General features: G+C 44.8%; 1 protein-coding gene across 1 annotated transcript in view; it reads right to left on the bottom strand.

The window, feature by feature from the left end:
- Positions 1-12137, bottom strand: part of DSCAM (DS cell adhesion molecule) — a 646922-nt gene that overhangs the window by 103025 nt on the left and 531760 nt on the right. Inside the window, exon 20 of the mRNA XM_075542914.1 lies at positions 8103-8236. Coding sequence (XP_075399029.1) covers positions 8103-8236 — 134 coding nt within the window. The remainder of the gene's footprint in view (positions 1-8102; positions 8237-12137) is intronic.

Genomic DNA, 12137 nt, shown 5'->3' with positions numbered 1-12137 from the left:
TGACTGCTCACTAAGAGACTCGACGTTGGAGTCTACTCAGAAGTACCTTGAAAGAAAGATGTGGCATTCTACTTCTGGGGAAAAAAGCCATTCAGATCCCTACTGATCACTGCTCTTCTCAGATACACATGGGATCACAATGATTGAGAGTCAACTTGATGCTGCTGGATTTAGCTAGTGGGTGAGAGCAGGTCAGCAGACATGAAACTAGATAGGCATGAGAGTGGCGTCTTGAGACCTGGATGTGAAATTGAAGAGTTGGAACTTCTTTCTAAGGTGGAAAGAGAGGGCCACCTAAAGGTTTTACACAAAGGAGCGACAGCATCAGAGACAGGATTTGAAAGAGGAATTATGACGTGGTGCTGACAATGAGCAGGGAGAGACTGGCAGTGAATAGACTTGGCATGCGGTTACACTGGTGAAGACCTGAACTAGGCCCGAGGGTAATAAAAGTGGGCATGGAAAGAAAAATCAGCAAAATATTGCAGGGAGAGAAGGCTCATGACACGATCGTGATGTGGCTTGTTGACAGTTTCTCAGTCTTTAACACTCTTTCTTAACCCGATACATCAGGTAAAAGTCTCATCCTCCTACAAATCAGAAACAAAACCCCAAAATAACCCAAAACTGAGCCCACTGCCATAGAATCCATTCTGATGACTAGAACCCCTATAGGACAGGGTAGAATTGTCCCTCTGTGGGTTTCTGAGACTGTAACTCTTTGAGGGAGTAGAAAGCCTCATCTTTGTCTTGCAGAGTGGTGGTGGTTTTGAACTGCTGACCTCTAAGTTACAGCCCCCAAATAACCTACTATGCCCCCATAGCTCTCCTGTAAGACAGAGCTAATAGATATCTTTCAAGACACCATCTCTGATCTCATTGGTTCAATAAACCACCCCTCCTTTCCCAGCTCACATTTGCCGGTGATCAGTGATCCTGTAACATGCCCTGTTTTTTTTCCAATCGTTTTATTAGGGGCTCATACAACTCTTATCACAATCCATACATACGTCAATTGTGTAAAACACATTTATACATTCATTGCCCTCATCATTCTCAAAACATTTGCTCTCCACTCAAGCCCCTGGCATCAGATCCTCATTTTCCCCTCCCTCCCTGCTCCCCCCTCCCTCAAGAGCCCTTGAAAATTTACAAATTATTATTTTGTCATATCTTACCCTGTCCTGTTACATTCGTTGTCACACTGCATGGAGCGGTGCCGTTCTGCTTCCTAAGCACTAGGAGCTCCTCAAGGAAGCATTCTCTGCCCCCTTTCTCTGGAGGCCCATGTGAAAGATGCTCAGTGTTCTTCACTAAGCGTTTCGGTTTTCCTGTCTCCTAGGGATGTGTGAAACTTGTACTTCTGTGGATCCCTGTGGTTGGGTGAAGACGTGCCACATGCTAGTCGATGAGTTGTACTGGGGCACTTAATGCCAACATCTGACCTTCCGGAGATTTCTTTCCCTGCACTTTAAACCCTGCCTGCATCCTAGAGCGCAGAGAAGACATAGCAGAGCTACTGCCAACCCACAATAGGAATGAATGTGGAAGAAAAACGTAACTGTCCTTTTGTAAATGGCTGAGAGTTTGGGTTTGTTTGTTACACAGCACGTGTCCACTTCCCTGGGCTGATACACCTCGGGAACTGGCTCAGAGTTTCGTACAGTGTACATATGCAGAGGTCCTGCAATCTCTTGGGACTACATTTCCCAGGAGCCCTTGCACTTCCCAACAGTCTTTTCCACGTGAATATTTAAAAGCCTCTTTTCCTGTGGGCAGGCAGAAAGAAAGAAGTAACAGAGAGCCAGTCACAGAGGCTGGTATGGTGATTTCTTGCCCTCTCCCGGGAGATTCGTAATAAAATTTCTCCATGTGAAAACTCCATTCTGGGCCTCCCAAAATAAATCTTTATTTTGGTAAGGCAAGGACCCATAGCTCTGGTAAGAAATGCCTAGCAATAGACAATAGATAGGGCCCTGTTGGTTCAGTAGAATTCGTGCCTTTACTGCAGAAGACTCCGAGCAGATTCCTGGCCCCTGGAAGCTCAGGCCCCCTCTGTCAGCAAGCTGCCTGATGCTCTGAGGCCAGAGCACAATCCCGTGGGACTTCCAGGCTAAACTGGATTAGCAAGGAGGACTTCTACTAATCTACTTCTGAACATCAGCCCACACAAACCCTATGGATTGCAATGATCTAATATATAACCCTTAAAAGGAAGGACGCAGGGCTGGTTGGGGATCCATTTGAAGGCAGCTAAGAGCCGCATTAGAAAATATATTTTATATGTGAGATGACAAAAAAAATCTTATGTCTTTTAACAAGGTCTTTTCAGAAGGAAGCGAGGTGAGTCTGGGATCTCAAGAGAAAATTCCCATTAGCGAGAGGGTTAGCTCAGGGACTCATTGAAGGAAGATCCGATTGCATAGTGTGCTTTGTCCTGATTTATCCTTTCCATGTTCTACATTCAACTATGAAATCATTGCAGGAAGAGGAGAAAAAAAAGTCCAGATTTGTGAGCAAGAAAAATATGTAGAACTAACACTGCCCTCTGGTGGTTATTCCAACGCAAAGGCAGACATGTAAAAACCTTAAAATAATTGCTATGATCCAGTTTTCAGACTTAAAATTAAATCACAGAACTTAAAGATTTAAAAAACCTCCCATTCAAATATTTATGATTTGTTATTAAATTTTTATGAACAAACATAATTGATGGGATTTATTTCTCAGAGAAATGTATTCATTCTCTTTGCTCATACAGATATTTTAGCTTAAAAAGGGATCTGGGGAGCAGTGAGTTTTTGTTCACGGCAATTATGGATGAGGGTTGAATAGGATTAATTCAATGGATTATATTAATGAAACTAAATGTTATCCCTGAGACATGTTAGAGACAAATGTTCTTTCATACACAAGCACACACACACGCACATCCTGGTGATGGAGTGAGTTACACACTGGGCTATACAACACAGGTCAGCAAGTCAAACCCACCATTTGCTCCACGGGAGAAAGATGAGTATTTGTTGGGTATTTTGTAGAGTTACAGTCTCAAAAACCCACAGGGGTATATCCACCCTGTCCTATGGGGTTGCCATGAGTAGGAATTGGCTCGATGACAGCGAGTTTGGTTTTTAAATATATATATATATACACATATATTCAATATAAACATATATACACATATACATATATATACATATATATTTGAAATATTTTTAAAGGAAAACAAGAGGCCTCGTGGCATACACTGATGTTTAAAACAGATGAAGAGCAATGTGGCCATGCAGCTATAATGAGACTGCGTCTATCTCACTTAGCTTTACTGAGGACAGCCAAGGGGTACCAGATCCGACTTGTAAAACTCAATAATTGGTGTTTCCAGAATAATGCAGGCACCTTGGGACTAATTATTGTACTGATCACATTTCTAGATCTATGGTGATTTCTCAGGATAGCCAAAAGGCAGCCAAAGACACCCTCATAGTTGTTGCCAACCAGCATGAAGGTGAGAAATGCAGTTGTGGTAGATGTAATTGTTTGGAGATAGTCTTGTTACATGTTGTGTTCTGCCCAGAGACAGAAGGGAAACACTTGGGGAAATAATTTACGCTCCATCTTGCTTTATTTTGTTTTCAAAACATGAAACTATTATTATTACTATATACAATCCAATATATTCAGTGTTGGTTCTGAGATAGATAGAGCCCACCTTCCATGGAGGAGATGCATGATTAATTCCTGGTCAATGAGGGCTACTACTAATCCTGTGCAACTGCCACTGTCTGTCCGTGGAGACTTTCATGCTGCCATGATGTTGAACATGTTTCAGAAGAGCTTATAAGTAGAGCAGGAAGAAAGGTCTGGTGAACTACTTCCAAAATGCAGCCAAAGTAATTAAACCCTATGGGTTTCAATGGTCTGCTTGTGCTGTGCATGGGATCACTGAGTCAAGTGGACTCAATGGCAGTCATGAACAACCATCTTTACCCTGGAAGGATGGTGCCTAACATAACCCAGAGCCCGAACAAATTGTTGCTCTCTCATTCAAGTGTCAGTCACCTAGGACTGGGTCCCCACAGGCCAGAGCGGGACTTTCTGTGGCGAGAAGAAGACCAAAGGAGAGCAAATGTCGTTACATTTCTTTGAACCACTGCTGTCTTCCTAGTGCATCAAAATAGCAGAGGTGAGTTGATTGGCAAATAGGCACAGGAATGAATAAACGAAAATAAAAAGCACGTCAAATGCTCGTGGGAAGCAAATACCTTTTACTTCAGCAGAAACTTTGGGTCTCCTTATGAATAAGGGGGTCTCTTAGGGATCGTAAGACAATTGGAAAATAAATCCAGAGGAGGCAAAGTGGCAGCCTTTGCACACCTGCCTGGGAAGGAGCGAGCTCCGTGAGGAATTCTGAGGCACTCTGAGGTGGGATTTGGACCTGCCCTCCTGAATGTGTGGGAGAGGGTCACGAGCTACAAATGACAAGAGAACCTCCTTCCTACTTGAAGGAGCTCATGTTTCCCTTCACAGAGGAAGGCTCATGAGTGGGAAGGAGACACAGATTTCAGGCAGCTAAAAGGCTCAACGTGGTGTTCTCAGACTGAGGTGCGTGGGAGTATCCCAGTGTGTCCCCAACAAGATCTGGCACTTGAGGGAACCAGCGTACTACAGCAGGGGCTAACTTGTATTCCCCTAAATGTATCCTGGTAATTAAGTGCTTGGCTGCTCACTGCAAGGCTGTCAGTTCAACCTCACCAGGCAGTCTGTTTCTGTAAAGATTTACAGCCCTGGACGTCCTCGGGGACAGGACTCCTCTGTTCTGCAGAGTCACTGTGAGTCAGAATGGTCTTGATGGCAAGGAGGAAACACCTGCTGGAGCCCCTGAGGTGCACAAAGAGGTGGGTGCTCCCACACTAATTCAGGGAGGATGCTTCCAACCCTTCCAAGAGGCCTGTTGGTTTGCTTCCAAAAGGTTGTCCTTTCAAAAGCCCCACCCAGCAGGAGATCTGGTGGTGTAATGGTTACACATGGAGCTGCTGCTCACTGCAAACTCAGCAGCTCAAAACCACCAGCCACTCTGCAGGAGAAAGATGGAGCTTTCTGCTCTGGGAAACAGTCTCAGAAACCCACAAGACAGACTCATCTGTCCTAGAGGGTCCCTATGAGCGGGCATTGATTTGATGACAGTGAGTCTGTTATTGAGCAAGTCTACTCTGTGTGCCTGCGGTTACCAGGAGTCAGTGGACTTTGTGGGAATCACCAACATCAAACACATGCTGAGGTCCCTCTTTGGGAACTGTGAGCATGACCTCCTGCAGATGTAGCGTCTTTTAAGACGCTGTTGGTTGTCATGCCATTACAGTAGAGTAGATGTATCATTAGTCCGATCTGAATAGCGCTCAAATACAAGAGGAGGAGACAGATGACAAGCCACAGGGCAAGAAGATGGCCCTGTGAAGATGGAGGCAGAGATTGCCACGAGGGCATCCAGTGATGTCCAGGCTCACCAGCCATCAGCAGAAGCTAAGAGGGAGGCATGGAACAGATTCTCCCTCCAAGGCTCAGAAGACACTCTGATTCTGGCCTCCTATTTTCCAGAATTGTGCAAGAATAAGTCCTTGTTCTTTCTTGTAAGTCAACCTGTTTGTGGTCCTTCAGTAGGGCAGCTCCAGGACAATAATATATTTGCCATACAGAGTGCTGTGGATTGAACTATGCCCCCCCCCCAAAAAAAAATGTGTTGTAATCCTTACCCCTGTATCTATGGGTGTAATCCCATTTGGGAATGAAGTTGTTTTTGTTATGTTAATGAAGCCCTAGCAGTGCAGGGTGTATTGTTAACCAATCACTTTCCAGGTAGGAACTCAAGCTGATTAAACAAGTAAGTGAGAGAGGCAGAGATAGAGGAAAACACACACTTAGTCACATCAAGATCTCCCCGGAACAGAAACTCAAGGAGACCAAGGCCCTCCTCTCGAGTTGGCACAGAGAAAAAGCTTGTCCTAGAGCCAGTAGCCTGACCTTAAAGCTTCCCACTTGTGGTATTTCTGTGATAGCAGACCCTGGGGGAGAGGGAGGGGAAATGGATGGAGCGCCCTTGCCAGTACAGGGGGATGATAGCCTGGCATTGTCATCTCAGCCTCTTTTCTGCTTGGTATCACTTAGCCTTGTTGTTGTGGTTGCTAGGTGCCATGAAGTCAGCTCCAACACAAGAGTGACCCTCTGTACAATGGAATGACAGCCCTCCTGGTCCTGCCTATCTTCACAACTGCTGTGTTTGAGTCCAGGGTTGCAGCCACCGTGTCCGTCCATCTGTGCTTCCATGATGAAGTACTGCAGGTGAGAGCTATCCTCATATTGGAAAGCAAATAAAACCCCACACACATCTTCCAGAACCATTCTGGATCATTTTACCACGAGCTTCTCATTTTACTCCCAGAAGTATTACTATGGATATACACACAGTCCGACATGTGACTTCACTAGTTTCCTCAGCAGAGGATGGGTCCGGGTGACCTGCCCATTGGCTCTCCCTGTCCTTACAACTTCCTGCTCTCATCTTCTGGTGGTCAGGCCCCTACTGTCCCTGGACTTGGAGGAACACAGCCCTTTAAAAACAAGAGTAATTAAGAACTCAGTCCGAGCAGTCATTTCACAAACACTCATTGAATGACCACATCTGTCGATCGAGTTCTGTATCAGAAGTTGGGCATTAAAAAAAAACCCAAACATAGATTTCCATTGGAAAATACTAAAAACAAAACAAAAAACTAAAAGACAAACAAAAAAATGGGGACGTAAGAACTCGAACGGGCACCTAAATCTGGGCTTTATTTTGTCGTTTTCAGACTGCTGCTGATGGGGACTCTTGTTGAGTCCATTTTGACACCTGGTGCCCCCTGTGTGCAGAGCGAGCAGTCTGCGCTCCAGTGGGGTTTCCAGGCTGCGTCTTGCAGGAGAACGCCAGGCCTGTCCTCGCAGGTGCCTCTGCGGGGATTCCAGGTGCCAAGCCTTTGGCTAGTGCTTGAGAATTTAACTACTTTTGCCACCGGGCTGCTTTGGATCTTAAAAAAAAAAAAAGAAAAGAAAAAAGTGTGACTGCCATTTTGGCTTTTCTGTTCTTCTCTATGAAATGTTCATTTTGACTGGTTTTTCTCTTTTATTCTGAACTGAGAAACAGTTTAACTTGATGGTTATTATCCAGTAGTAGCTATATTAAAGCATATACATTTTCAATATTATTGTAAGTCCTTTAATCCTTCATTCCTTCATCATAACCTAAGCTGACCACTGGGATGGCGAGAGTCACAGCCAAGCAAGTGCGGCACAGTGGCCCACCGCTGATGGCGGACTCATGTGTGTCACTGTAGAACTATGACCCACAGAGCTTTCAACGGCTGAGTTTTCAGAAATAGAGCCCCAAGCCTTTCTTCCAGGGCACTTCGGGGTAGATTCAAACTCCCAACCTTTTTGTTAGCAGCTAAGAGCATTGAGTGTTTGCCCCACTCAGGAATGCTAGGAGGGTCACACAGCTTGGCAGTTGCCTTGAAGTCCATGTCTTCACGTGCTGATCCCGGTGCTGCAGAACAGCGCCTTTCAGATCTTTCCCACTAGGTACCTGGGAGGTGGGACTTGAACTTCCAACTTTTCCATTAGTAGTTCAGTATTTAGCTGTTTGCACCTGCCCTGGACATTCTAAAGGTCACGTATCCCCAAATAATTCCCTCATTTTCAGCCCAACATGGGCCTGCCTGCTGCTCTTTCTCAGTGGGGGATGGAGCAGGAAGGGACATGAGGTGGGAAGAATTACAGGGGGTGGGATGGGGGAGAAAGTGTGAAGTGCATGGAATGATGAGTCCAACAGCAAAATCAATGGGTGCTGTCCACTGACTGTCAAGGAAGGCACAATTAAGTCCTTTGTGATCAGCCCACAGGCCGGGTTGCACCCCTTCTCATGATTGCGCTGTCCGGGAGGGCATGGCTTTGTGTGTGGACAGACAGGGGGAAAAGAAACCACTGCAGAGACCCAAGCAGATGGAAAAACAAAGGAACAGACCCGTCCATAGCTGGGAAGGAAGGCTCTTGGTTATTTGCCAACGTACCGTGGGGTAGGGGTGGGAGCAGAACACGGTGTACTTCCGGATGATGCCGTTCAGCTTGAGAGGGGGAAGCCAGGACACGAAGACTGTGGAGGCGGACGCCGCGGCTGCCTTGACCCCAGCGGGTGGACCTGGAACTACAAGTGCAGGTCATTTAGTCACAGCAGTGGGGCTTCCCTTGCCCCCACCACCACCTCCCATCCCTCTTCCCCACATTCTGCTGGGCGCTTCCCTAGCCTTTTCGGTGCTCAGGGATTTCTGGCCTCTGACTTACAGAGAATTTAGCTCTGGGTCAGCCCTTCTGCCAGGAAATTTGGCTCTGTATAGGCTGGAGTCCTGCATCATTGTCCATCTTGCCTCCTGAGAAGTGAGGGTGAATGGGCTCTGCTATTTAGAGCCCCTGCTCCTCTTTGCCCCCCAAATCAAAGCTATTCCCCACAAGTAGAGTCTAACTCATGGGGACCCATGCACTGCAGAGTGCAACTGCCCCACGGGGTTTCCTTAACAAGGTTTTCTGGAAGCACATCAGACTTGTCTTCTGCTGTGTGGCTGAAAGGGGGGTTTGCACCGCCAACCTTGAGGTTAGTAGCTAAGCACCGACCAGGGACCTTGTTCTCGAGGCCCAGACACTTTGTGATGATGTCGCCTTTGGCTCAGGAGAAGATGGGGAATGCCTTTTGTGACAAGGACTCACTCACTGTTTGTGGATGTAACACAGGCTTCTGAAAGCCATCGAAGACAGCAGAATGCGGCGGTAGCAATAGTAAGTTCGATTAGGTAGTGAGATGGCACACAGAGAAATCTGCTCGTCCCCGCTAGCTGCCCTTCTGTCTCTGTGCGGGAGGGGGAGCACCAGAGTGGAGTGTGTGGGGATCACGGGGACACCAAAAAGGCTTTGGGCTGCTGCACAGAGAAGCCTCGGGCTCTTGTTCTGGTCCTCCCAGGCCTAATTGTTCTTGTGGAGCAAGGTCCTAACCTTGAAGAAGGCCATACGATTCAAACCAAGGTACGTTCCTTTGAAGCCCCTGGAAGGATTTTTTGAGTCTCTTGGTGACTCAAAGACAATGTAATCACTCATTGTTATAGCTTAAATTGTGCCCAACCCATCCCATACAAAAGCATGTTAGAATCCTAACCTGTGTGTAGGTAGATCCAAATCCTGTTCAGAAATACTGTTTTCTTGTGATGCAATCAGAGTGTATCAGAGAAGGATGGGTTCTCTATCTAATCGCTTAAGAAAGAGCGGACTAGACACACACACATTCACAGCTGAGGGAGGATAGAGGCCATCCAGGAGAGAATGGTCCGGAACCATGAAAAAACCAGGGTAAGAACAAAGAAGGACTCAACTTGGTATAGACCCTGATTTGGATTTGTGGCTTCTATAATTTAGAGCAAATGCATTTCTGCTCACTGTTACCTTGATGTTAATTAAATGGTTTATGGTTGAACATAGGTCATGTAGTTACCTTTCTCCTTCTAAGTCAGAACTACGCATACAGCAGTGTTTGGAAGAGCCAAGGTGGATTTAACATAGTCACCATTTGAAACTATAGCATCTTTATTTCCTTTTTGGTCAAGCAGCCTGAAACCACCAGCTGCTCTGCAGGGGAGGATGAGACTTTCTACTCCCGAAAAGTAGTAGAAACCCTGTCTCAGAAACCCACGTGGCTGGTTCTACTCAGGACTATAAAATGAGAATCAACTTTGGTTTTATCTCCAAGATATTCTTAATACACGAGGGGCAAAGATAATAAAGTATACAAGGGGGCTCCTATAGTGTGTGGAAAAATTGAATGAAAAGAAAACGAATTTACTCACAAACTTTTTGAAATCTTACCATATACTGCCTGGCAGTGTTCTGTGCATTAGTTGTGTACTCAGTTATTTATGCATGTACATTGCTCACATTTTCAGAAAAGGAGTAAGATTGGATCTACTTTATGACTTTAGGGTAAAAATATTAATTGGAAAAAGGAATAAATTGCATTTTAAATATTTTATAACAGAAGCACAAATAGGATCTATATTTTAAACATGTAGTCTGTTTTGGTTAGCTTTTGTGACTCCCTTAAATCTAACACACAATTGTATTCAGCTCTATAAACCAGTCAAAAACTTCCTAGATCAGCTAGAAAGGCTGTAACGAGGGCTGGCACACATAACCATTTCTAATTCAGAAATTGAGTCGTGTGAGTCTGGGAGGTAAACATGACTACACTTGCTTGTTACTCCTCCACCAGTCTCTGCTCAATTCATTTAGACCATTCTGCTGCATCCCAACTAAATATTGACACTGAGGTCAGCACCATTCATTAACCCACTACCATTACTATCACACTTGCGACGCCTTCTCCATAGGGCAAATACGTGGTGGGGCCAGCAGGGGGCCTTCCACAATCAAACACCCCTTTTTGTACCCCTTTGGCACTGGATAGAAAATACAGACCAAGTGATTGACAAACCAGGTCTTGTTTTGAGGGGTCAGGTTTTGAGGCAGAACTCTGTGGTTTCAGATACTGGCAAGTTAATTAAAAATTGATCCAAAATTTTCAGTCCATGCAGAGCTGTAGAAAACTTCTTCAAAATGCATATGTGAACATTTATACTGTGACATCAATTTGCTCTTTAAAGAATGATTCCAGCGGCAATTGTGCTACTGCTTAGCAATGATAGGGAATGTTTTACATCCACCCCCACATTGCCCTGAGCCAGGAAGAGGGGAGAGCAAATAAAATATTCAGTGTGCGGAAGCATCCTACTATTCGTTCAGCTAGATCGTCTTACCCATCACACTACACTTTATATCAGGATTCTGGGGAGTAGCACTGGTAAGGATACTTTGCAGATGAGGTTAGTCCAGTGTATAGAAGGCTAGGTAGTATCCAAAGTCTCACAGGCAGCAGGTGAATGAACCAGCATCTAAACATAGGCCTTTCAATATTGGATATTTTAGATTACATTATGACTCTTGTCACCTTGTAAATATCTCTATAGGTCTGTAACTTCCTAGGGCTCTGCATTTTGACCTCAGTTATTCCTAAAGAAGCCAATTCATTTTAGCAGTACTTGCTGACATCTGCACATTCCCAAGAAGCACTACCTGTGTGCCCTTGAAAACTACAGCTAATGAGCATCACCCAGTGTGCAGATTCTAAATTCCAAAACATGCTGGGTAGGGGGGTAATAATGTGGAAAGGTAGGTGCATAGGGCTGTTTGGGGGAACAGGGTCTGGTCTTCTGAGTGAGAACAGAGAGTGAGATGGAAGAGGGCAAGTTCTGAAGTTCCATAGGAAGAATCTACTCAGGCTTCTGAACATAGGTCACGAGTGGTGTGTTCTTGGGACAGATCTGGCATAAAACAATACCACTGTTTCCATTCTATGCAACAGAAAAGGGTGATCAGACATCAAACCTGCCAACATATGGGAGTTCACGAACAATGGGTAAAGGTTCGCTGACCCCCACCCTGCTTAGTTTACTAGGGAATAGATCCCCGAGGAGAAAAAAAAAAACAAGTTGCAGATTTAAATCAGGCACGGGATGTGGTTATTCTGGTTTCTACTCCACCTCTATTGTAATTCTGTGCTCTGATCTATAAGGCTCTCCAAAAAGACCAATTTGATAGTAATTTCTTCTTCTTTGTTTAAAGTGGAGGCAATTTTTCTCACTGTTGCTATCATACTTAATAGATTTCAAATTGTTCTTCAAACAAACATGGGTAAGGCTCTCAGAGTTTCCTTTAAAATAATTTTTTAAAAGTTCTTTTTCATATGGCTTTTGTAGGTTTGCACGATAATTACACTGCCAAATATAAATTGTGGTTTAGGACAGTAAAAATTAATTGCCTGAAACAAACAGAGCCAAGAAGCAAAATGTCGCTAGATCATCATGAATTATTTCAACGGAATAAAAGTAATAAATAATAATAATAGTGATAGAGATACTCTCGGATTAAGGACGTACATTGATGTAATCAGTGCAGAGTGATAGGATGTGGGCCCAATGTGTACATTTCCCCGAGAAGGAGAGGAATGA

Source organism: Tenrec ecaudatus, chromosome 2 (assembly GCF_050624435.1).
Source record: "Tenrec ecaudatus isolate mTenEca1 chromosome 2, mTenEca1.hap1, whole genome shotgun sequence".
In the NCBI taxonomy this organism is placed as follows: domain Eukaryota; kingdom Metazoa; phylum Chordata; class Mammalia; order Afrosoricida; family Tenrecidae; genus Tenrec; species Tenrec ecaudatus.
This window is presented reverse-complemented; position numbering and strand designations above follow the sequence as displayed.